Below are 27,273 nucleotides of genomic sequence, written 5' to 3'. Positions count from 1 at the left end.
TTCGGTCGCCAAACATATTTTGTTCTCATCTCAAAATATTACATTACAAAACACTTATTCTATTCTAGGCTAAAACAAAATACCCAAAAATACAATGCATATCAAACGGCCCTTAGTTTGTTGAAAACAATTTTCAAATTATTATTATTTTTTAAACTGAATATTGCTTATCGTGGGTGGGCTCTAGTGTGAATTTATATTTGAAAAATTAAAAATTAAAATATTATACAAAAATTTGTTTAATGGACTATTTAAGAAAATTAAATTTTTAAATATTTACTTAAAAAATACATATTATTAAAAAACTATCTTTCTTGACCTTTTGATTTTAGCTTTACAAATTAGGTTTAATTTTTTTTTTTTCCTTCCTAAATTAGGTTTGATTGTTTTCTCCGTCTAAACACATTCTTGCATATATATATATATATATTATAGTTTTGTCAAAATTAATTATTATTTTTATTTTTTCTTACAATTTTGAGAATTGTTTTTTAGTTACAAATCAAACATTTGTTATATATATTTTATTTTTTATTTGAAAAGTGGCCATGGCCTATGGGAAATGGGCGGCGCGGCGATGCTGCAGTGTTGCTCGTGCTTGCTGTTTTATTGTCTCTCTCTACTTTCTCTCTCTATCTCTGTCTCTCCCTAACAATTAGCGGCTCTCCCAATTCGGGGGCGAATCTGTCGCTGTAGACTTCCCGCCAAACCAATGCAGCTCTCAAATTATCCGAACATCATCAAACGGAAATCGTTAATGCACATTTGGTTTTCAATTTCCATCCCAAAAAAGAAAAAAAAAAAAAAAGGGAGAGAGAAAATATTATTTTGGGTGATAAGGGAAAGCGTTGCAGAGAGCAACATTAGGGTTTGTTGCCTCTCATTTCGTTCATCCGTTTTTATTCATTATGATGGCGACCCATCTTCATCCTGATCATCTTGGAGTATTTTGATAATTCTGAGGATTAAAAAGAGGGATATATATATATATATATATATATATATATATATATTTTCTTAGATATGATATGATCTGAAGATGGACCCTCATTCTAATTTTAAAGGGCTATGGATTCTCTTCTCTGTAATTGTCCTCATTACCTTGGTCCACTCCAAAACTGATCCATCTGATGGTATTCTTTCTCTCTACATATATATCTATTATCTCAATATCGAACTAGTTTGTTTTTTGAATTGTGATACTTGTGACATTGCTTTCTTTCTCAATTATGGTATCTATTGTTTGTCTATTTTCATTGAGAAATTTGAAAATTTCAGAATTTTACATTCTTATGACGTCTCATGGTTTCGAAAGTAAAGAAATGATGATGACACATTCATTAGTGGCTAATGCAACTATACTCTACATTTATAATCCAACTTTTTGTAACTTCTTTCGGTTTATTGGAAAAAAACTATCGCGAAGCTTACAAAATGTCATTGTTCTTTGGAACATCAAGTAATTTTTAGATGATGGAGGTAATAGTAAGTTATTTTTTGAATGCAATAAAGAAGATGCGCACACACTGCATTGCGTGTATACACATATATATAGGACTTTCACAGGCAGGAGAATATATGTGTTTGTCAATATCAGCATAAGAAACTGATCTGTTGAATTAAGCATCAAGCGTTGATGTTTTACAAAATTTTCAAGCTTATGTAATTATGATCCTCAGTATTGTTTTACTAAATGAACCTTTTGTTAGTTTTCATTGTTTTTAATTTCATTTTGCTTACATCCAAAGCCTAACTACACAAGGTCCAAATAATCGTAGTGTGGAATTTCCAATTTATCCGTTCTCTTGTTTGTATGCTTTGCATCAATTCTCGTGGCCGACTCTGAATAGTAGGGACAGGGCTTTATTCACTAGAGTATATTATTGTTGTGTTGATAATGCCAGCTTTTGACATGATTCAGTGTACCCAAATGAGAACATTTTTGAGTATTTCAAAAAATGTGTAGCTTGTTTTTGCTATCATATATGTAAAACATTGATTATCAGTTATTCCATCACCCAATGGTTTATTTTAAGAAAGAAAAAAGAAACCGGTACCTATTTCGTTTTGTATGTTCATGAGGAACTCGTTTTTTAATCTTAAAGTACGGTACATGAACTTGTTCTCTCTATGAAAGCAATGGTTGGTTATTGTATGACCAACCTGTTGTTTCATTTTGACATTCTGATGTTTGGTAATTGTTTCTGTAGCTTCTGCTCTCAATGTCATGTATAGTAGCTTGAATTCTCCTTCAAAACTAAATGGATGGAAATCAAGTGGAGGTGACCCTTGCAGCGAGTCATGGAAAGGAATCAAATGCTCAGGCTCATCTGTAACTGAAATGTATTGATCTTGTTTTTACATGTCTATTTTGTAAATTATACAGCATGTCCAACGCTTCCACTTCATAAAGAAAGATAAAATTTTCAGATTTTTCGATTTTGTTTATTTCTGTAGAACCCTTTTTGCAGTAAATTATCTGGCCTTGGACTCACTGGATCAATGGGCTACCAGCTTGCAAACTTGAAATCTGTATCCTACTTGTAAGGCCCAGCTTTTGAACACAGGAAATTAGGTGTTCTTTTTGTTTTTTTGTTTTCCTAGTTGTGTTCTTTTTGTTTGTAATTGTTATTTTTTATTATTTTTGTGAAGGAACTTTACCCCTAACTGATGAATTTGTTTTTCATATTACAGTGATTTGAGCAAAAACAAATTGAAGGGTGATATACCATATCAACTTCCTCCTAATGCTTCTCACATGTAAGTTTGCAGAACAACATTTTTCAATTACCGATAGAGGAAATAACAAACCACTAGTTTATCATATTTACATATATAATATAAGACGTATAATATATCTATGACACCATAAATATTGATAGTCTATTTTCCGATAACATTACCTTTTTCGTCGTACTTATGTTTCAAGTGATGGTCACTTTATGTCATTGTATTTTGTACTACACGCTTATTCAATAGAAAGGGTTGTTGCTTTGTGCAATGGTAAAAGCCCAGGATGTGAAACCTGAGAATGCAGGTTCAAAAGGTTAGCTCTATACCCAATCCAACCCTGTGAGTCCCAACAACCCACATTAGCAAGACCTAATGGCTATTTGAAATGTTAAATGTTGTGATCCATCATCATTATGAGGGTACCGTACGTAAATTTTGCACCTTATTAGCCCCTTATTGTTGCTAAAATAATCTTTTATCACCAGATCTTAGATAATGATCTTAAATATGTGTCATGAAATGAGCTTGCTGTGCAGAGATCTTTCTGGGAATGGTTTCACTGGTGGTATGCCTTTTTCAATATCTCTGATGAAAGGCCTTAAGTATCTGTAAGTGGCGTGTGTTTGTCTGTTGGCTTCTTAACAGTTGGTTTCACTTTTATGAATAATGTTTTTGGTGGTTGCAGAAATCTTGGCCATAATCAGATCAATGGACAGATGAGTGATGTGTTTGGACAGCTTTCTAAACTCTCGGAGCTGTAAGCTTAAATAACATGGAAGCAAGTTTTTTATTTTTCCCCTCCCCCCATATCCCCTTATCTGTTGCAAACAAAGTTATGGATCAACTGAAACTTTGGAATTGATTGAAGCTGGATTTTCAGTTTACTAATGAAGCATCATATATCATGTTCATAACTTAAGTTTGATCTAGTTCTGGCATGTTCTTTCCTTTTCCCCTCCCACCCCTAGTGGCTCCCTCTTGTACTATTCCCTGAAACTTTAGGTTGATCACTATCGCTGGATGTATAGGGGTGCGACTTGGTTGGGTTGAGGATTAGTTTGTCTTGACCCAGCGTATGAAAAACCAAAGTCAACCCTGAAGGGAGGACCTCACCATAGTTTCTGATACATCAGAAAATGTTGAGTAGGTGATGGGGAACGGAGTGTGATTTGCGCACATGAGATGCACATGTTTCAATATTACTTTTGGAGAAGAGGAAAAGAGAAATATAATTAGGAATTTTTGTAATTTAGGGCTACATTATTATGTTCCTAGTTATTCTTGAAATGCTTTGTTTTAGGGTTATTTTTGTATTTTCATATATTAGGGCTTGCTTAATATTTTGCCCATAAAAGGCTTCTTTGTAAATGTACAATTCAGTTTTGGAGATTATTGATTATTGTTTTCTTTGAGTTCTCTCTCTGTGTTCTTTTCTTCTCCCATTTATGTTCTTGCTTTTCTCACCCATTCCATCTATCCTACCTATCTATTCACTCTGTTCTCACCCCCCTCGTCTGTCTCCTCATCCTTTTCTTTTAGTCTATCTCTTCTTCTGTTTTCTCATCCCTTTCTTTCTTTCTGGTTACTATTTGTGCTATGACAGTAGGGCTAGACCTGGAGGAGTACGCTGAGTCTCTACTAGACCTAGGGGAGTAACTAGGTCTTTTCTAAAAACCTAACTGTCAATAACAATAATTCAAATTTTAATACTCTTAACTAAATGGCTGAATGCGTCAAACCCAAATAGCAATAATTAGATCAAATGTAAAAATTAAATTAATGATAAAAAGAAACAAAGATTTACGTGAAAAACCCCATAAGGGAAAAGAAACGCAAGACAACCCTAGGTATTAGATTGTCTTCCTGCAGAACCACCTTTGTTACTTCAGATCCAAACATATAGCAGGTATTCTACTTTGAACTAAGTTCTGTTAACCAACTCAATCATCTCTTCTTTTGTGATTCACTTTGCTGGTTGTTCAATCAAACTGATCTGATTTGTGCGGTCTTGGTGTTGAACTCCTTGCTGCTTTATGTATGTAAATTCAACACTCTGAATTGTAACTCACCATCTACTGAGTTTTCTAGATGATAAAAAGAAATATAATTGCGGTCTGATTGCCAATATGCTCTCACTATACGCATGTAGGTGTTTATGCTACGTTTGGTGTGCAGGAATAGAGTGGAATGCAAGTGGGAATGGAATGAGAATGAGAATGGAATGGTCATTCTCATTCTATTGTTTGGTCGCTAATATGAAATGTGTAGGATTGGAATGATAATAACCATTTTAGTATTTGGTTTGACCAATTTAAAATTTAGAATGGAATGAATTAAAATTGAATTCTCCAAAATACCCCTATTAGTGACAATTAACAAAATAACATTCTTCTATAATTTGTTTAAAAGAAATGGTGGTGGCGCTGGATGGTGGTAGAGGTGGAAAGCGGTAGTGGTGGATGTGGTGGTGTTGGAAGGCGGCTATGGTGGCAATGGTGGAAGGCGACGGCGGTGGTGGCGGACGGTAGTGTTGTTGGTGGAAGGTGGTGGAGGAATGCGTATGGTTGTGGTGGTGATGGAAGGTAGTGGTGGTGATGGTGGTGGTGGTGGAAGGAGGTGGAGGCGGCGGCAATGTGGCAGTCGTGGTGGAAGGTGACGGTGGTGGAATGCCGTGGTGGTGACGGCGGTGGCAGTGGTGGCGGTAATGATGACGGTGGCGGCGGCAATGACGATGGTGGAAGGCAATGGAGGTTGCGGTGGTCGAAGATGGTAGTGGTGGAAGGCAGTGGAGGCGGCTGCGATGTCGTGGTTGAAGGCAGCAACAATGATGGCAGTGGCAGTGACGGTGGTGAAAGGTAATAGAGGCAGCGGTGGCGGCGGTGGTGGTGGAAGGCAGTGGCGGTGATGGTGGTGGAAGGCAGTGGCGGTGGCAGCGGCGGCGACGGTGGTGGAAGGCAGTGGCGGCGGTGGTGGTGGAGGTTTTTGGACTTAGAACATGGGGTTTTTTTGGGAAATTGATTTTTAAAAAAAATTTATTTGGGAATGAAATAGCCATTCCATAGGTTTAGTTGTGGAATGGATTTTCATTCCCAGGAATGAATTTTCATTCTAATGGAATGGCCATTCCCACTTTAAATTGCATACTAAATAAAGGAATGGTTGGAATGGACATTTCATTCTTGCACACCAAACGCAACATAATTAGGGTTTTATAGTTGGAAATAAAATAAGAAAAAAATTCCCATAGGGTTCAATGAACTTAGAAAACTCAACAAAAATCACTGAAATTCATTAAAAACCCATATTTATTAGATTATGGTGTAAAGAGTTGCGTATTGGTAGATTTGAGATCCTATATGAACGGGATAACTGATTCCATTACCTAATGCCCGATATGGGATCACCCGTCCATGTTAGTGGCCACGGGCATGTCTTCAATCTATGGTTCCAATATCCTGCATGGGCAGGAGTAACACTTGATAATGGCATTTTACATCCAGACTGTTATGAATAAATATATTTTGAGTTGCTTATTATTAGTTTAGAAAGTGTTTTCCTTGCATTGCCACATTGGTCTATGTTACGAATAAATGCACATGTAGTTTCACATAATCTAAGAAAGAAGAGTGTTTTTTGCACTACTACATTGTCTACAATAGTATAGTACCCTTGGATGTTAAGTACAGAACCATACAAAAAGTTTTCATGCCTGATATAGAAACCTAAACATCCTCCCTCTTTTCAGTCATTTCTTTTTGCATATTGTTTTTGGAAGGTGCTGCTTTACATTTTGTTCATTCTACTATTTCAATTTCAATACGAGAGAGTTGTTTAAATAAATCATCTCTCTTAAAGAATACAATCTATTATATTATTTTGCCCAACTTTCTGTCTTGTAAAGCACAGTTGGTCTAATAGCAGTTTTATAGAACTTCCCCTTAAATCTTAATGAAATACTCCATAATACAATATACTGGATGCACTCCTTCATTTAATCCATGCCTTGATTCTATGCTTAACATCATCCTCAATTTATCCTTCATTATGAATAATTGAGTCTAAACATAGGAAATGTTGACTTTTTTGTACCTCTTAATCCTTGAGTTTTACTACCTCCGTATTTGTATTTCTAGATTTACTAAAATCACACTCCTTCTAATAATTTTTATTCCTACATATTAAACCTTTTTTATTCTAGAGCTTCACTCCAAACCTCCAATTTGTCACTTGCGCCTTTTCTAGTTTCATCAATTGAAACAATATCATTATCATAGAACGTACACCCTGGATCTCATCCTGAATGTGTTTTGTTAGTTCATCCATAACTAGGGCAAAAGATATGGACTTAGTGCTGACGCTTGATATAAATCTACAATAATTGGAAATTCAATTGATTCCCCCACAGGCTTTTTTGCTGTCGTAACATATCCATCATGCATGTCCTTTATTGTGTAAATGTATCGTTTAGCGACTCTTATCTTTTCTATAATTCTCTATATTAGATCTATAGATACTCTATCATAGGCTTTCTTTAAATCAATAAAAACCATCACTAATGCTTTCTATTGGTTACATGTTAAGCAATCAATACCCATCAAGACACTGGCTTTTACTTAGTGTTTTGGACTACGAATCATTAGGGTTCAAATATCACGCAACAGCCTGGAGAGGTCCCCTGATTATGTGACATGAAAAATTTCTCGCTGTGCTGAAAGTTCACCTTTACGTAATGGCTATAGAAACTGTATTCCAGAAACTATTTTCCAGATCTCTTCAGCTTATAGTCTCTTCTAAGATTCTCAAACTCATTGGATCTACTGATTTGGAAGTTAGAAACTACTAGACCTAAAAGTGTACACTGAGATAGAACTAGAGAGTCCATCAGCTCCATTACCCAATGTATATTTAGGGCTTTAGTTTTTTCTTTTTCTTTTTCTTAATTTTTTTCCTCACTTTGTTAGCATGAATATTTTATGCATATACAATTAAATCTTTGTTTGGGAAGATATTTAGAATCATCAAGACCCAAATGCCATTCTATTTGCCGGTGAAGTGACTAGAGTTGTGCATCATTGAGGTGTATTATATTTTACAATTTTTTTAATATATATATTTTAAGATTTATGACCTGCTAAGAAGCACGGATATGGACTCATGACACGGATACGACACGGAAAATCCTAAAAAATTAAGACAAAGATATGGCAAATAATAAACCTATTTTGTATATATATGCAATAATATATTATAACTAATATTAATTCTCATCAAATTAAGAATAAAAAATACCATATCATAAACTAATGAGCTATAATAACAATTTTAAGTTAAGAAGAGAACAAAGAAGAGAGAATGGGCTGATGTATAATTTATAAATTCCTTTTACAAAATTTGTTGTAATCTAAATTAATAGCTAAATAAAATATTGCAATTGTATAAAGAACTGACCGAAAGAAAAAAGAAAAAAGAAAAAGTAAAGAAAGAAAAAGAGAACTGGCTGAAGTAGAATTTTTAAATCCCTTCTAAAATTATGGTGTTGTTGAAAAAAGGAAAAACAATTGTACTCTGTGAGAGAGAGAGAAAGAGAGAGGGAGACAGAGAGAGAGAGATAGAGAGAGAGAGAGAGAGAATCAGTCAGAGAAAGAAAAAAATAATAACATAAAGAAAATACGGTGGTGTTGAAATTTTTTTTTTGCTCTGACACGCGCATCTGCATGTCTGTCACATGTTTGCCTTGCGTCCATCTTGTATCCGGGGCATGTCCAAAGAGACAAATATTCAGACCTTTTTTTGCATGTCCAACACGGACAATTTGATCTTTTAGACTTTTGTTTTTGCTTCCTAGATTACTTGTGCATTTTTTATTATTACTCAAATGTGTTGTTCTTTACAAATTGAGGTACTTTGTTCTTAAAACCAATATAAGTTCTAAAGAGTAAGAATATCATCTTTTTAGGTGTCATAGCATTGACAGAAAATAATTACAAGCATTCAAAAATGATAAATTGTGAACAAAATATGCGTATACAGCTGCAATAATAGATTTCCTTTGCACTTTGAATTGTACTTTTTTAAAAAGTAAAGTATATTAGAAAAGCGCTCAACGGGGATTTTGAGTTAACCTTTGATACCGTCACATCATTGTTACTGTACTTTACATAACTTGATACCACAATTTAAAACAATGACCTAGACATTTTATAAATAAATAAGAAAGAGCGACAAGTAAGCAAGTTGAGAGAGATGTAGCCTCATGAGGGTAATCAGTGGATGGGTAGAGCTGTAGTCACTTTGGAGATTTGGAGACTGTGGCCAAGTAAGGAGGTAGGACTTTGTTGATACTGACATGTCTTGCTAAGATTAGATGTTTGTGTAAGTTGTGAAATGCAATTGAATAAATCAACTCAGCACAATGAGATTACAATAAGAACAAAATAAATATAGAAATAAAAACTCTGAGAATAACGAGAAATTGTTTTTATGTATTGTGAGTTTATTTATTTTGATAAGTCTGTATTGTTAGTTTATTAGAAAAATAGAAATTGAGAATATAACGTTTGGTGATCTCATTGGAATTTTCTGAAGTGCTCTCTCTCCCCTGTTTTCACTAACTTGTTATTTTACGTAAGAGATATCTATTAGCAAGAAGGTTTGAATTTCTGTCTAACTCATGAGATGCCATCCAGGGATCTCTCCTTCAACTCACTGTCAGGGGATTTGCCTCAGAGTTTTAAGAACCTTTCAAGTCTCACCTCATTGTAAGTAGTAATTGCATTTGCTTTTAGAACCTATTCAGTTCATAGTTGCTAACTCTGCTTTTTGTCTTTGCACAGGCATTTGCAAAACAACAAATTTACTGGTTCAATAAATGCCCTTGCCAGCCTTCCTCTAGATGATTTGTAAGTAGCTCAACAAGTCAAATTATATCAACTTTTATGATGGTTATGTTATAGGTCATAAATGTAAACAATTCTTCTGCAAACTTCTCTCCTTTTTTCTTTTTCAAGTCAACCTTTTCTCTTCTTTTTCAACTTCAGGAAGACTTGGTTTTTGATTTTCCTTCTACATAATTTTCTATGAAAGCGCAATGGAAAATCAATATATAATTTTTATTTACATAATAAGAACTTTTATTGTTTTTCCTGGTTTATGTAATACTAAACTCATCTTGTTGTCTGGTCCTTGTGAAATTGAGGCAATTGCTTTACTTATGGTCAAGTGGAGTTTGCTATAATTTTAACCACTAAGGCTTTAGCTCAAGTGTCAGTTCCTTCTTGTTATGAATTAATCCCTTTCGTACCAGATCTGATACCACTTATTAAGAATTAATCTGCTCAAGATCACACACAACAAATATGAAATGGTAACGAAGGAAAAATAAGATGGAAATCACACACACAACAACGTCCATGGGTGATGAATGACTAACTTTAATTAAAAGAAAAGAAAAGATTACAACACTCAACGCATTACCAAGAGGTATTCCACACACACACTACAAGAAGACACACTCTTCTAAAATGAATACTCTCACTCTTGGCCCTCAATAATTTCCTCCTCTTTCTCTATCTTTTATCCACTTTCTTCACACTTCTTCACACACTGCTTGGCTTCAAACACCTATATTTATAGGTGAGCATTTGCCGTCTTAAGATTTTTTCTCTTTTACTTTTCTTTACCTTTACGTTTTCTTGATTAAGTGCACTGCCACTCTTCATTAATGCACAGCCGACACATTGACCAAACATTTCTGTTTGACTACAACATACACCTCACTATTGTATACACATTCAATGCATATACACTTCATGCACAACTGTTTTTTCTTCATTCATTGGACTGAGTTCATCACCAGCACGCATTATTCTGCCAATAATTTTAATGAAATTTGAATAATATTAAAATAAAAAAGAAATATTTGTGTTGGATTGGCACTACATAATCTACATAGATACAAACAAAAAAGTGTAGATGGAAGAATAAATAAGGAAAAAATAGAAAAAAATATTGGGACAATAAATTATAAATCTCCACTTTTGGTGAAAATTCTCCACCTTGACTCAAGATCTCCATTTTTTTTTCTTTTTAACTTGCGAACTTGGGAATCAATCTCATATCACTGAACCGTAACCGGAATATCTTCTTTTCTGGAATGAAGGTTTGTGATGTTGTGATTGCCAAGACTTCATCCTTCCCATGTCGCTCGTGATCTTCCACCACTCTAGTAGATCTTGAAATAGGCTTACACTTTGTCTTTGCAACAGCTCCACCCATCAAATTATTCCCCAATGTATGCTTAGAGAGCTGTGTTCTTTAAATCTCATTGGAATCCACTGTCCCCGTCAAAAATATCAAATGAGAATTGTAGAATGATTTATCTGTTAAAATGTCATAAGCTCTAACCAACAAAAATTTTCAAAGCTAGAATTGCTCTAGAGTGGAAAAGTTAATTGGGAAGGGGGAACCAGTGTCAGTGTATGTAAACCTACTAACCCTTCATGTTTTTTTATTACATTTCTTTTTATTGTTTTCAATCACGATTATATGTTCCCATTTTGTTTTAAGGGAGTATGACACAAGGCATAGTTGTGCTTAATGAACTACTTTGCTCATGGAGTTCATTACTTTTCACATTTCTCCAACCCCCTTTTTAATATTTTAAGTAATCTTAAACTTCTACTTGCACGTGCTGAAGTTATTGGTGAAGAATCTGGAGAATCTTACTAGATAAATTTATTGAAATTTTGGCAGGAATGTTGCAAATAACAAATTTACAGGCTGGGTTCCTGATGGGCTAAAGGACATAAAAAAACTTGAGTGAGTTTTGGTTCGATTGTTTAGAATGCTATGCTGCTTAATTTCTTTCCTCACTTTACGATTCTCATTGCTCAAGGACTGGAGGAAATTCTTGGTCATCTGGGCCAGCTCCCCCTTCTCCCCCTGGTCACAAAAGTAAATCTCGTGCTAATAAGCAATCGGAAGAAGATGGTGAGAAAAAGTCTGGTCTGAGCACAGCAGCCATTGTTGGAATAGTTTTGGCTGTTCTTTTGGCAGTTATAATCTTGATTGCTCTATTCTCGAGAAAATCTTCTCCTCCTTCACATTTCCTTGATGAAGAGAGGCTTAGCCAGCGCAAGCCATTTACGTCACTTTCATTCGACGACTTATCTGATGACAAACGTAATGAAATGCACCGGAAATTCAAAGGTATTTCTTCACTTTGATATTTCCTTTTTCTTTTTTCCATTTTTTCTGTGTGTTGCAGAAGTCCTTGTCACTGATTAACATGAATAATGATATAGGGTGGCTGTATTATACTCACACAATTAGTTGAGTGACATGTCTCCATTAAAGGTTTTCTCAGGAAGGAAGGCTATTAACATGGATTTAGGTTGCAAATACAGGCATGCAACATATGGTTAAACTCTTATAATGACGTTCATGCTGCTGTGGCAAATAGTTGGGACAAGGTTTTTTTGAAATGATTTCATGAGTTGTGGTTTGTTAGTTATTGATGTTAATAGTTTTTCCTTTTTATTTATTTTTCCTTATTAGAATCATAACAGAAAAAGGTCAAGGTTCTGGTATGAGAATACTTGTGTGTGTCTGTTGGGGGTGGGGGGCTATGAATCATCAATGAACTACTTAAATGTAAAATTCTTTTTAGTGATTTATTAGTAATTTTTCTAAACATGTACTCAACTCAACAAAGCATTTTCATAATTATTTGGGGTTGGCTACATGAATCCATTTTGCCATTCTGTACCTTGCTAAAGAGATGTCTGATGAATTTTTGCCCATGTCTGTGTGAATTTTTTTGAAGCATTTCCCATAAAGTCCAGAATCCTGCACTGAATAGCATCTGACTCTGCCTATGCATGCCCCAAGAAGTGGACCATTGTTTATATATGAAAGTATTAACACATTTTGGGGCTGTTTCATCTCCTTCGGACATTGTTGCTTTGCAGTATTGGTTATAACACAAATTGCTAACACATATCCGATGAATGTCTGTCCATATCCTTTTTATTTTTATTTTTTTATAAGTGAATGTCAGTCCATATCCTTGGCAACCTTTCTGTCATATGATGTTTCTTGTTATTTTTGTTTATGCATTTAAGGTTGATTTATTGCTTGGAAATGCCATATCTGTTTCCTTTTTGATGTTGTCTTTTATTATTTAACCTTTTTTTTGTTCTTGTTTCTTTTTACCTTTTAATATACTTCTTTTTCTGCTTAGTGTAAGCTTCACACTGCAATTCAACTGATGATTTGCTTTTCCGGTGACAGAACTTAAGTCGTTGGAATCGTCTTCTTCAATTCATCATAAGCTGTCGTTCAATAATAATGACTTTGTTAACCGAATGAATATCAAGAGGAGCGGTTCTGTTCGTGTTACATGTTATTCTTTGGCAGATTTGCTGACTGCCACTGGTAACTTTGCAACGGGTCGCCTTCTTGGTGAAGGATCCATTGGACGAGTGTATAGGGCCAAAGATGCTGATGGGAAGGTATGCTTTATTTGCTTAATTTTTACTTTAACCTATTATCACTTGAAAAATTGTGTATTTTCCATTATGATGAACTTTGGCATGGTGATGTGTTGATGCCAGGCTTAGGAGCATCATTCATTTTGAAAGCTTCCAGAGGTTTTACGAGTTTTCTTATCATTTGATGCTTCGTCCATGACTTTTTCAAGTGTTGTATTATTTTTCTTTTTAATAAAGTAACATCTTTCATGCTTCTAGAGATTAGACAGTTTTTCCCCTCATAGTTTTAGTTTGAGGCTTTTCTTTTTCCCAATGGCCTTAATCATAACTGAGGGTCATTAGTGGCATTGGGGCTAATCTCTAATCCTGAATGATAGAGAATGGAGACCTACCACACACCGCGGGGTACTCTCCATCTATATATTTGCACTCGAGGTGTAGAATGGGTACTCTCCATCTATATATTTGCAATTCAGTTTGGGCCTAACATGTGGAATGGGTACTGTCCATCTAGATATTTAAGTCTTACTTCTGGAGCTGCAATCAAGGGTAAATTAATTTCGAAACCAATCACTGAAGGTTCCATGAGAAATTATTTAGCAATATCTCATGAGTTGGGGGCTAAGCATTATCAAAAGTTTGTCTTCCAACTTGCTTACCTACTCATTCTCTCTGTAGTTCAAAAGATCTCTTCATTGGATGCAAAGAATGAAGAATTTAAGTACCTTTAGCATAAAGGACAAGGTTTGTGCTCCAAGTGAAAGAGGATTAACCTGATATTTGGCATCACTGATGAAAAAAGCTCTTTCGGCAAAATGGTATTAAAAACTTGGCACCAGGCGTAATGAATAAGCACACTGGTTGAGCAGTAAAATTAATTGTTGACAATGGAGTCATGCCTAAACCTAAACATAACTGTTCGGTTTACTGGCCTGTTCTCTAGGGTTTAAAATTAAACTTTTTTTGTTTGAATGTTGCATATAGATAGGTAATCATTGTTCATTACAATTTATTTATATTTTATTTCATTGATCGTGCATGTGTGGGTTTGTATACATTGCTTCACACCCTAAATAATATCTTTGTAGATCCATTGTGGATGTCATTTACTTAACAATACAATTAATAGAAGATCTCACAAGAGAGGAAAAAAAAAAAAGAGAGCAAAAAAAAAAAAAAAAAAAGCTTTAAACTTGATTTTTGTAGGCTGAAGAAGCATATGATAGAGAATTCAAGGGGCATAACTTGGTAGGCCGTTAAGGAAAACTACTTCATATTGATTTTCTTAAACTTATTCCGGATAGATTAATGACACCGGGACCAGAGTTTTACATCAAAGATTAGTGCTAATATCACTTATAGGTACATATAAGGAAATCCTAGCATTTAAAAGGAACTTGAAAAAAAGTACTTCAAATTTTATTTTATTTTTTAAAAAAGTCAAACTTTAGAGTACTTTAGAACATATGTAATGTAAATTCAGCAAAGATACTATAAACGACAATATAATAATGACTATTCCTGATAAAGGTATTACTCAAAATAAGCATTTTAGGATCAATAACACAATAGGAGATAGAGATAAATGATGATGTAACAAGGACGGAAACAGATTTAGCAAAATAGAGATGAACTATTGGTATCCGGTGTGATAAGAGAATATTAAATGATTGAAAGGGAAATTCTAAATGACAATCATTAAGCCAGGTATCCTACATAGAGCATAATATATGGCTTTGAAAAAGTACCAAGAATAACACACCCATGTTATTGAAGTGAGATTGCTGAGATAGATGCTAGGAATAATTGGAGGAGACATGTTGATAATAATCATGTTAGGAAGAAATTATGTGTTGCACCTATTAGTGATAAAATGAAAGAAAGTAGGCTTAGATGGTATGGACATATACAACATGTAATGGTATATGCACCAAAAAGAAAAGGAAGCTTATCTCAAATAGAATATAAATAAGCAAAAATACTAATAAAAACTAAAATGGGATGAAGAATAAAATAATAATAATAATAATGGCCTTAAGCAATTAAATATAATAGGAAACATAATTTTTAATAGAAAAGAGTGGAAGAAAGTTTTGTGGCTGACGCCATTTCATTGACGATGAGCAGGCTGTACCTTTTTGAAGGTTCCAATTCAAGTAAAACTTGTCAGCTAGCAACTTCATTTTCAGTTATCTATTTTTTTTTTTTTTTCATCTACAAGTTATGCTTTTAACTGCTTCCTTTTGTTAAGTGATCATTGTTGTTAAAGATGAAGAAATGTCACGGATGGAGCTTTGTAGTACTGTGTATCATGATGTACTTTAGCAATAGATATTGTCAGAGAAATCATTTAGGCTTAGTTGGGTTCATATAGGTTATAATTCTGCTTTCCAATCTGTATATACTCTGTTGGGTTCGGTTTGTGTTTTATTTAGCTTTAATATATTCTTACAGTTGTCATATCACCATTTTTATGATCCAACGAAGTTATGTTTCGTCCATGAGCTTTGTCGTATTGTGTATCATGATGCACTTTAGCAATAGATATTGTCAGAGAAATCATTTAGGCTTAGTTGGGTTCATATAGGTTATAATTCTGCTTTCTAGTCTGTATATACTCTATTGGGTTCGGTTTGTATTTTATTTAGCTTTATTATATTCTTATAGTTGTCATATCACCATTTTTATGATCCAACGAAGTTATGTTTCATTTTGATGTGTATGGCTAACATTTTTTCAGCTTTGTCTCAATGTCTGATTTTGGTCTTCATGTGCTTAGGGCCTGTTTACTAACGGTTTTACTTTTTGATTTTACTGTCAATTTCTAAAAATGTGAAGTAAAAGTGAAAATTATGTTTATTAATGTAATTTTACTTTTCGCCTTTTAGAAAGTACTTTCAGATTTAATGAAGGAAGGAGACAGTGAGGATTTGTTAGTTTCTCTACTTTCTACACTGTAGACAGAAAATACTTCCTGTTACAGTAGCATTCATTCACCCATTCTCACCCTACCATCACCCATTCTCACCCAACCATCACCCATCATCCTCTCCCTCTCTATCATCATCATCTCATCCCACCCACCGGCTAGACACCAGAAAACAGCACCACCGGACTTTCTATCAGTACTGCTCTCTCTCTATCTGGACGAAGACAAGACAATGCCGACGAATTTCAGACCACCGGAATCAGAGTCTTTATCTTTCTCTAAACCTCTATAACTTGGAGTCTCTCTCTTTCTCTCAACCACTGTAACTTGGAGTCTTTGAATCGCTGTCCATTGTGTTTGCAATAGTTTGTTGGGGCTTTGCTTTAATTTGGGTTTTTTGTTAGGTCTTTTCTCTCTCTAAAACTCACTCACTTTCATATCTCTCTCTGTAATCACTATAATCAAACCCAGATTAAACTTTCTTTTTAGAGAGGGAGACCCAATTTGGGCATCGGAGAGGGAGACCCAAATTCGCATCCACAAGCAATTTTGGTTTGCACCTATAAAGCAATTTTGGTTCGCACCTATATACAGATCCGCAAGCAATTTTGGTTCGCATCCACAAGCAATTTTGGTTCACTAACAGGAGATACAGAGATGGTTCGCACCTATATACAGATGTATATATATATATATATTTATATATATAGATATATAGATGTTTGATGGGTTTGTTGGTTTTCTTTTCTTTGGCTGTTGGTATGTTCTTTAACAGCATTTTCTTTGGCTGTTGGTATGGTCTTTGGTGAGATGTGGAGAGAAGAATATTTGCAGAGAATGAGATGGGTTTTGGTGAGCAATTTTTGCAAAATGAAAATCATAATTACTGAACACGATTTCTAATTTTTTACTTTCAAAATATATATATATATATATATATATATATATATATATATATATTTGATAAGTTTTTTACTTTCAAAATGTTGAAAGCATAAAATATTATTGAACATGATTGTACTTGATATTTCAACTTCAGAAATGAAAAGTATGATTTTACTTTTGGAGAAAGTAAAAATAAGAAAGTGAAAGCGTTAGTGAACAGGCCCCTAGAGTATGTGTAAATTACTTTACTCAGTAGTGCTCTCAACTATTTTTGTTGCATTTAAATTTTTGGTTGCTGCTGTTATTTTGATTCATATGCTCCTGGCAGTGTATACTGGCATAAACGAAGTGCAAATTAGTCAGTGCTTTTGTGGCTTGTATATATTCTAATTAGATTTGTACCATTTGTCAGGTCTTAGCAGTGAAGAAGATAGACTCATCATTTTTCCAAGGTGGGCAAGGGGCAGATTTTACAAATATTGTTACAAACATCTCCAAGCTTCACCATCCGAACATATCTCAACTTGTTGGGTATTGTTCAGAACAAGGACATAACATGCTAGTCTATGAGTATTTCAGGAATGGTTCACTTCATGAATTTCTACACCTGACGGATGACTTTAGCAAACCACTTACCTGGAACACCAGAGTAAGAATTGCTCTAGGCACGGCCCGGGCTGTTGAGTAAGTTAAATTTATGCTAATATTACCAGATCATTTCTTATGCCTTGCTAAGGTGGTTTATGAGAATTGAGAAATAATTTATGTATTATCTTGGACTCAGATATAATCTTCCCAATTCTTGGGATTTCGGGGCTCAGGTGAATTGTTGAGCATTTTATTTGATTTTCTTGTAAATTAGCATATTACTAATGTAACAATAACTTAAGGATGTTTTGTTGCACTAAAAAATATCGTAACAGATCTTTTAAGGATGCTGTACTAAATGGAATATATGATCTGTTGATCTGCTCTCCTTTATAGTTATTGGACATGCATGTTGAATACATGTTGTTAGAGGATTTAAAAATTATAGTTACACCCTTTCTAACAGCACTAGCTATTAGAGTAGATGGTGGTTAGCATGGTATCTGAGCCAAAGGTCTCAAATTCAAACCTCACCGCCACCGTGATAATTAAAATTGAAAAATACGCGTTGGACTAAAAGAAGGCCACACTTGGGGGGCGTGTTGGAGAATTTAAAAATTAGGCCATATTTGCAGGGGCTCGCTCAGGGACGGACCCAGAACATTAGGTGAGGGGGGGCAAGAATGAATTTTTTAAATAATTTCAGGGGGGGCAATAGCAATATTTTATTGGTATATAATGGAAAAAGGAAAAAATAGCAAGGTACTTTAGTAAAAAATAAATAATAATTGCCCCCCCGGCATGCATGTAGGTCCATTCCTGGGCGTGCTACACCCTCTCTAACAGCTTAAGCTTTTAGAGTGATGGTGGTTAACACATGTCAAATAGTAGGAGTTGGTATTCCACTGATGTCCATGTCGTGTTGTGTCCAAGATACGCAGTTCACTCACCTTGAAGAGTTCATATAACATAGATATTTACTACTTAGTTGGGGGTTGGCTTGATTCTGTAATCTCGGTTAGCGTCAACATGTGGAATAGACATCATAGGTGATGTTTCGGTGGCTACTTGTGTCTTTGCATGAATGGACCTATTTATGGCTGCATCTTGGGTGGGTTGAACTTAGCCTAACCTAAGTCCATCCAAATTGTAGGACAGGCTTGGGCTAGTCTTTTTGTTACTTGATTGGGCTAGGGCAGAAAAGTTTCAACCTGATCTAAATTAAACCTTTATGATACATTGACAGAGGATGGGTTTCATGCATTGTGACAATATAGAGTTCAATCAGCAAATAATCTTTAGCCCTAACAACCAACGCTAGCACTATAACTTTCATTTGGAACCTCAAGGTGTTTTACTTTAAGTTCTAACTCTTCTGCTGATCCAGCATTCTCACCTATGCATCTTGCTCTCTCTACCATCTTGCATCATGCTTGTTACCTCAGTAGTAACTGATTTTACACATACTTATCAATCTCATGTCTTCTGATCTATCAGTATTTGGCACTTGTGCATCTACCAGTGTCCTTTAATCCACTTTCTTGAAATTTTTGGTCTGTCTAATGGAACTTTGAGGTTTCAGGCACAGTTCTCAACCATTTTAAGTTGTGTAGGGTTTCACAATGATTTTATTGCTTGGACTTCATGGGTTTTGAATTTTTTTTTTATAAAAAAAAAAGACAAATTTCGCATCTGCCTGCCTACTCCTATCACGTGTCGTCCAGGAGTCCCAGGATCCAACTCATCATAACTTGTCAGCTTCTGCTTCGAAGGTTGGGCTTGGGTTGGAAGCTTGAATCTTCTGGCTACTGGAAGAGGTGGTTTATGTTTGGTTGAGCATAGGTTAGCCACTAACCTTGTCCACCCAACCTGCTCTATTGTCGTCCCATGTGTTATATGCATTACACCTAAAATGCATCTGTATATCTTATTATTCGTTCTCCCAGCTCATTACATTTCAGATCCAATGAATCAACTATGACTTGTGAAATGCAGAAAAGCTATTGCTCATTTGTCCTTAAGTTTTGGGTAATATAACATTATTCTGTATCAGCCAGAGTTGCGTCCTTAATTTGCATGCATGTGTGTGAATATTCTTAGTAGCATTTATTTGTGGCTTTGTTTCATTACCCGGCATGTTTAAAAGCCTGAATTGGATCACTAGTAAATATCATAGGAAATATCATGATGGTGCATACGATTACGGGGGTGAGCAGATGATCAATGTGGTCGGGTCAATGCATTGGGGATACCAGATTGTCTGCTTTCTCATTTTGAGATTAAATGGTTTTACCTTAATGATCAACATTAATTCTTTGGATTACTTTTTTATATCTAGGTACCTGCACGAAGTTTGTTCTCCATCCTGCATTCACAAAAACATCAAGACTTCCAATATATTGCTCGACACCGAACTCAATCCTTGTCTCTCTGAATGTGGCTTGGAGATCTTTCATCAGGTACTTTTATTTAAATAGATAATAATATCTCAAAATTAGTAGCAGTTGCTATGGTTTCAAATGGAGTACAAAGAACCACATAAATCCAGTTTAGGTCTGTATGATGTGGACAGTAGTTGATAATCCTCTCCTGGATTTAAGGCTTGTACAGACTTTTGTTTTCTAAGTTTCATATCTCTTTCCAACTTTTATGTAAGTGATGCTCCTTCCCTCGTTAACGGGGACCACGCTGGGTGTTTAAAGTATTTGATGATAGAAATTATAATTTTCCTTCCGTGTTCTAGGTTAAATAATTTCTGATTTAAATCAATAGAGCCAAATGGACAGCAGTGAATGAATGAAGCGACCTAGCATTTGCCAAGTGTCGCGTGATTGTGGAATGCATGGCAAGTAGAAGGAAAATTTTATTGGACATATGTAGTGCCACTTATGCTTCAAGTAATAGAATGTTGGGGAAATGAGAAACATGTTGAAGAAAAGAATGTTGCAGCAGCAACCAGTTGATTCATTTGTATTGTTGCTGGGCACTTCACAAAGAGATTAGGGGTTCAAACGTTGTGGACTATCTTTGTTGGATGGCGTCCAACCAGTACATGAGCAGGATGGAATAATGTTTCATGTAAGGTGTTGAATGTGTAATCAGTAAAGAATTAACTAATGGGTCAGCTACTATGATGACGATATGATGGATGGGTGACAACATAAGTTAGAATATGAAATTGCATTCATGAGAAGTTTAGAGGTGGTACTAACTGAAGCTAAAATGCAGGAGTGTTGTCTAAGTTGTTCTGGTCTTGATCTTTAGAAAAGCAACAAGTGCATTGACATGGCAGAGCCACACACCACATTGTCCCAATTCTCCTACCCATTTTAGAAACCTCTCTGATTGACGAGTGTATACCTTGCCAATCTAGGCATCACCCGATTAACTTCAAAGAGGGTAAGAAACGTGGCCCCCAATATTCTAACCACTGGACAATGAATCAGCAAATAGCTAACCAATTTCACTCCCTCTACATATGTAATGCAAATTACTGTAATCTGCCCTTCAACAAGCTGTTGATAGTCAAAATTTTTCCCAAAACGGCAGTCCACTCTAGAAATGCAATCTTGAACGGAGCTTAGTACACCCAGTAGCCCTCATGGACATCCAAGATAGTTCTCTCCTTAAGCTCCCTTTTCAAGGATCTCTCAAGATTTTTCCTGTAGATTCCCCTTACCTCATGGTCTCCTGCATGAGGTGGCAACCTTCGGGAAACATGTTAATCTGAAGTTAAAGGCAAGAAATGGCAATAATGCAGGAAGATGATATCTTGAAGAGTGTGCTATTGTGTGTATAACATAATATACATTGTGATTTTTTCTACTTCCATGATAATGGCGTTATGTGTCATTGTGGTCCATTACATTTCTTTATTAGTCTTCTTTATGATGAGTTTTGGCACTAAATCTGTTCTAGATCTTCACTGTGCGATTGTCTTCTCGGACTGTGTATTTGTTCATCTTTCATGTATTGTTTTATCAATTTTGGAAAGGAGAAACTATATTTCTCATTATCCTAGTTGACTTTTTTGTCAGAGCGCAAGCCAAAACCTGGGAAATGGGTACAATGCTCCAGAATGCACAGAACCTTCAGCGTTTACACTGAAGAGCGATGTTTACAGTTTTGGCGTGGTCATGTTGGAGTTGTTGACAGGTCGAATGCCTTTTGACAGGTGTGTAACATTTGGAGGTTCAATTTTACTTTTACAATGCTGGTCTACATGAACCCCATATTTTAAATGGTTCAGTTAAGCACCCCCCTCCTTTTCTTTTTTTTTTTTGTTTAGTTCAAAGCCAAGATTAGAACAATCTCTAGTCCGGTGGGCCACCCCTCAGCTCCATGACATTGATGCATTGGAAAAAATGGTGGATCCTGCATTGCGTGGACTGTATGCTTCTAAGTCAGTTTCTCGATTTGCTGATGTCATTGCTCTCTGTGTTCAGGTGAGAGCCTCCGCCCTTTTTCCCCCCTGAAATTTAGGAAGAAAGAAATGCTCACACACTTAACATGATTCTGATGGTGTCAATTTTATTTTATTTATTTTATTTTTTTTGTTGCATGCCAACATACCAACAGATGCATGTAGTCTCTAATCTGTTTTGAAGTTGGTTTACTTGGATATTGTGTTTTGTTGATGTATAAGCATTTTCTATCCTGTCCATGTAGATTCCAGAAGATGCAGGCATATATGATCTCTACTCACCAACTTCTAGTTTACATCTTATTTTTATCTAGTTGTCACTTGTCACAACATTTTATCTGTAGATTGAGTATTGGAAAGAATCTCCATCTTCATTATCTTTGGTATCTTTTTGTAGATATCTAACCTTTTCCTTGATGTCTTTGTTTTAGCCGGAGCCGGAATTCCGGCCACCCATGTCTGAGGTGGTGCAGGCATTAGTCCGGTTGGTTCAGCGATCAAGTTTGAGATTAGATTCCAGTGCTTCTCGTCGGGCGGATGATTATGACTAATAATCAGGTTACTGCTAACTCAGCTTGTGGAAAATGAGATTTCCAGGTTTACCTCCTGTCATGCCATTAAGTGTCTAAAAAGGATTACAATATTTGGCTTATAAAGAAAGGCTCTTTCAATCAACAATACAAAAGGGGATTCTGTGGGGACAAACAACAGTATGTGTCTGAAGCCAACTGGTGGTTCTATGTGTAAAAGTTTGATATCAGTTGCTGTTTTTGGGATTTTAGGTTGTTCATGTTGTGCCCATGACAGATTTTTGTGATAAAACTCTGGATATTATCATTATACTGAATTTAATTTTTAAGGGATGTTTTTTTATGATTAATTGAATATGTTCTTGTCTTTACATTGGGAAAAAAAAAACCTACACCTATTTTATATCAAGTTATTTTTGTTTATATAGCAATGTCAAGTCCCAAAAGGATGAAGGAAGGACTAATTTTGGGACAGGAATGAAATGAATCAATAAATGGAATGAGAATAAAATGATCATTCTTCTTGTATTGTTTGGTTGCAGATATGGAATGATCATTTCCATTCCAGTCTTGAATGAGTTTTGAATTGAGTTTTCCAAAATAACTTTGTTGATGATAAATAAATTAAAACAAAACAACATTGTCCAGAAATCATAAATTTGCATTCCTTACTGAGATAAAGTTCATAAATTTGCATTTACAAAACCATGCATACTACAACATCAATTTCATTGAACATAAGTACTTGTTGGAGCAGCATTTATAACAAACTTCGTTAATCCTTTTTTATTTTATTTTATTTTTTATTCTATATATATATATATATATATATATATATATATATATATCCAGATCTATAACATATCGGGAAGTATCAAGCATGAAAAGATTTAGTGCAATACTCATGAAATGATTGTCTTAATTCTTCTCTCTCCCTCAGCTTTTGATCACTCATTTATATTGAAACTTGGTAATTTCTTTCATTATTTATTTAGTCTAATTTTTGACTCTTTAATTGAAACATCTTCAGTCGCTTGACTAAAAGATTTCAGTGCTTACTTTTATCTTGAGCCAATATAACTTTGAAGAATTTTTCACCACTTCAGATAACAATCCTTTATCACGTTTGGGTTGCACTTCTTTTAGTTTGGTCCCGACTTCCACTTCAGATAACAATTCTTATCATCAGGGACGGAGTCAGAAATTTATTTCAGGATACAAATTATAGTATTGTATATCATAATATATATTTATAATATATAGTACATATATATTGGTCAATGTTTATGAATATATATATATATATATATAGAAAGAGAGGGAAAAAATCCTCCCAGGGAAGGGATGGGGATGTGCCCCCGTCCTTAACTCCCTCCGTCTTTTTGGGATAGGCTTCTTTTTATTTGGTCCTAACTTAGATGTTGGAAAATATTTTAGGCAAAATAGCAAAAAATTTCCCTAAACTATTCCATCGTTGCATAATGCCCCTTGAACTATTTTTAGGAGCAACTCAGCCCTCTCAACTATAGGAATGCTGCATATTGCCCCCTTGATAACACTTTTCGGCCACCAGAAGCTAATTTTTGACCAACAGAATGACACAATTACTAATTTACTTCTTACTTATTAATTTATTATAAAAATATAAAATTTATGGATGTAAAATACCAATAATGCCCTCATTTTTATTTTATTTTTTTCTTGAATCTTCCCCGCCGCGGAAAGCCCCGACGAGTCCAGAAGCAATCCAAGATTTTGGATACAATCTTATAGGGAGGAATTTTCTAAGATTTTGGATACAATATTATAGGGAGGAATTTTCTAAGTTAATGTATCATCATATAGGGAGGAATTTTCTCGGGAAAAGGGTGGCAATCAGCATGATAATATTAAAGGGTGGTCAGTGATCATTTTCTCTCTCTCTCTCCATCTCTTTCTCTCTCTTGATATCTTCTCTCTCTAAATCTCTCTCTCCTACACGGTATCATTATCAGTATCTGCCTCCTGCACCTAAATGTCCTCCCTCCTGGTCACCCTCTCTTTTTTTCTTTCCCTTTTTTTAATTTATTTTTTACCATTTGTATATATATATATATATAAAATGGGACAAAGGAAAACAAAAAAATAAAAGAAGAAAAAATAGGTGTTTATTTTTAAAAAATCACACTTTCATTCAAGACATATTATTAAGGCTGAAATACAACTGCATTACTAGAGTGATTTCGACAAAAATGATTTTCCGAGACAGCTACTGCAATGCTTTCTGCAGGAACTAATGGGAAATTCGTGGAGAGAACAGGGTCTCTCGACAACAATTGCCATAATATCAGCGGAAAGATGGGTTCGCCTTTTTTAGAAGACATGGAACCACCAGTTGGCTTCAGAAAAATGGTAACATGCTGAAGAAGATTGGGGTGTTACTCAAGAAGGGTCAGAAATTGATCAACCATTTATCAGGTATGATTATGTTCTTCACTGACTGTTTAATTATTTTTTAATTAAGTTATCTTCATGTAATGTTCAAACAGTTTTCTTAACAGGTATTTTGGTGGGATAGACTGTCACGATCCTAAAATGATACAAATTCTAAAAAAAATTCAACATGACCTTTATTAAGGTCATACCACAATCTGTTCAAATGCATAAAAAAAAAAATGTAATGGCCTCACTTGGCCATAAACTAATTTATCATGTCCCAACGCACAATGCAAACAATATACCAATTCCTAAAATAACTATATACATATAATTAGAGTCTCTTCCCTCCAATTTCTTCAATAAAAAAAAAATATGGAAGTGCCAGTCCACTACTTAGTCCGGTACTCCTTTACAAGGAACATAATCTAATTACATCAACTTATAGTCCATGAAATACAGCTGAAATCAAAAGTCCATAATTTACAACATTATACATATTATACTAAAATTTTACAGAATAGTCAAAATTTACATTTACAAAATATTAAAGTTGTAAAACAAAAATAGCAAAATAAAAATTTCCAATTGTGATACCCCTCGAATCCGAGACATAGGTTGATCAGGCCCAAGCCCAAACTCAAGGGAAATATAAGACAATTAATATATAAATGAACACATAATATAAAAGATTTAAGAAATAAAATAAATAAATAGCTGAAAAGAATTATAAATATAAAATCCTCAAATAATAAAGATCAAAATATTCCAACTCTCCAAAACCTCCAAGAGTATAACTTGGGAATCCATCTAGTGGACCCCTAAACAAAATCCCAACTGAACATAAAGAACTGGAAAAATAAATCCGAATCTAAAACATAAAATGAAATCTTACGTCGTCGATAAGGTGAATGACCGTCTCTGCTCAGCCCGAACAAGCCCTAAGACTGGAACCGTCCGATACCTGAAAATATAATAGTGGGTCAGGCCCATGAACAAGTTCTATTCTAACTGCAATCCATACAGTGACCCGATACGCAGATACATCCTAGATATCTCACAAATCTATCTAGTCCATAACTATATATATATCCACATTAAGGGAAATTCACTGGACTATAAAGAGGGTCTCAACTTGAATAGAAGGCAACATGCAAAAACGCACCCAAAGGTGGGCATGAGTACCTAGACCTAATAGGGTACACCTCAACTTATGATAGCCAGCTACGCATCCATTGCATATATGCGCCTTAACCAACGAGCCTGAACTCAAACTCATCTCGTGGTACCATAACCATATATTTAAAATCTGTCCAAAATCAGAGTATGTCATTCAACTGTTCATTGATCTGACATACCATTTATAATCGAGTTAGTCACTCAACTTATTCAGTTGATCAGACATAACTCCAAACACTAGTTAATCCATGTAATCACTCAACTTACTTAGTTGATCTGACCTAAATATAAGTAGGATTCAATTTTTACAATCCATTCCGTTATTCCAATAGGGTAGGTCTTAGCATTTTGAGCTAAACCATCCCTACTATGCCACCGTCCCATACCGGTGCATACAAACCATAACATCCAGATAATTGACCGAATTTAATATATTAATTCAGCAATTATAATCTAACACCTAAAACCAGCTAATTGACAGAATTTAATATAATAATTTAGCAATTATAATCCAACACATAAATCCAGATAATTGACAAAATTTAGTATAATAATTCAGCAATTATAGTCCAACACCTAATTCCATGTAATTGACAGAATATATTTTAATAATTCTTCAATAAAAATTCGAGAGAAGCATAACAAAATCTAATATGTATAAGACCCTATTATGCATCCAAAACAAAATTAGAAATCCTACTCCAGTCATCTAAGTTGCTAAAATAAGTTTAAGTAACTAAATACTTTATATCCGTCATCAATGTGCAACATTACTTAAAACTTCCACACTGTGAATACCAATAGCATACAAAGATAAATTATGCACCGTGGGTTCCAATATAGCATAAAATCATGTTTAGAGTCCATGCTACAGTCTGTTAAATTGTTAACACAAGATGAAACAATTTAATCATTCATATCCGTTAACAGCGTGCACAGTTGCTTATTTTTATACTGTTCATTCTATTTGCACTACGGATCAAATTATGCAATTAAAGAGTTTAAAATCCCATGAAATTACTTTTAAAATCCTCAGTCCAGTCCTTGAAACAATCCAGAATACCAAACACGTCTAAAACAATGCCCAAAACAGTTCCGGAA

The 27,273-nt window shown here is 34.8% G+C and overlaps 1 protein-coding gene across 2 annotated transcripts; it reads left to right on the top strand.

Moving 5' to 3' along the window:
* Positions 1 to 533: 533 nt before the first annotated feature.
* LOC132283327 (protein STRUBBELIG-RECEPTOR FAMILY 5-like) lies at positions 534 to 23,009 on the top strand. 2 transcript variants are annotated; one of them, XM_059785266.1, is made up of 16 exons: positions 534 to 1,133; positions 2,211 to 2,343; positions 2,472 to 2,543; positions 2,695 to 2,760; positions 3,270 to 3,341; positions 3,419 to 3,490; positions 9,420 to 9,491; positions 9,567 to 9,632; positions 11,485 to 11,550; positions 11,627 to 11,940; positions 13,024 to 13,244; positions 17,450 to 17,721; positions 19,964 to 20,084; positions 21,663 to 21,799; positions 21,914 to 22,070; positions 22,480 to 23,009. In XM_059785266.1, the coding sequence occupies exons 1-16, from the start codon at positions 1,040 to 1,042 to the stop codon at positions 22,597 to 22,599; spliced, it is 2,055 nt and encodes a 684-aa protein (XP_059641249.1). In that variant the 5' UTR covers positions 534 to 1,039; the 3' UTR covers positions 22,600 to 23,009. The 2 variants fall into 2 exon arrangements, with proteins under 2 accessions (XP_059641249.1, XP_059641250.1); XM_059785267.1 differs by lacking the exon at positions 534 to 1,133 and having other exon boundaries at positions 2,210 to 2,343; positions 2,458 to 2,543.
* Positions 23,010 to 27,273: the final 4,264 nt, after the last annotated feature.

This window comes from Cornus florida, unplaced genomic scaffold, assembly GCF_030987335.1.
Source record: "Cornus florida cultivar Cherokee Brave unplaced genomic scaffold, ASM3098733v1 CherokeeBrave_3.0.0_Hap2_Chr11, whole genome shotgun sequence".
In the NCBI taxonomy this organism is placed as follows: Eukaryota; Viridiplantae; Streptophyta; class Magnoliopsida; order Cornales; family Cornaceae; genus Cornus; species Cornus florida.
The sequence above is the reverse complement of the archived record's forward strand: the minus strand, read 5'-3'. Positions and strand labels throughout refer to the sequence as shown.

Coding starts and splice junctions, on each gene's coding strand:
- LOC132283327 (XM_059785266.1), top strand. CDS start 1,040: ATGGACCCTCATTCTAATTTTAAAGGGCTATGGATTCTCTTCTCTGTA. Junction 11,551..11,626: donor AAGGACATAAAAAAACTTGA/GTGAGTTTTGGT, acceptor TCATTGCTCAAG/GACTGGAGGAAATTCTTGGT. Junction 17,722..19,963: donor GGCACGGCCCGGGCTGTTGA/GTAAGTTAAATT, acceptor TTTTATATCTAG/GTACCTGCACGAAGTTTGTT.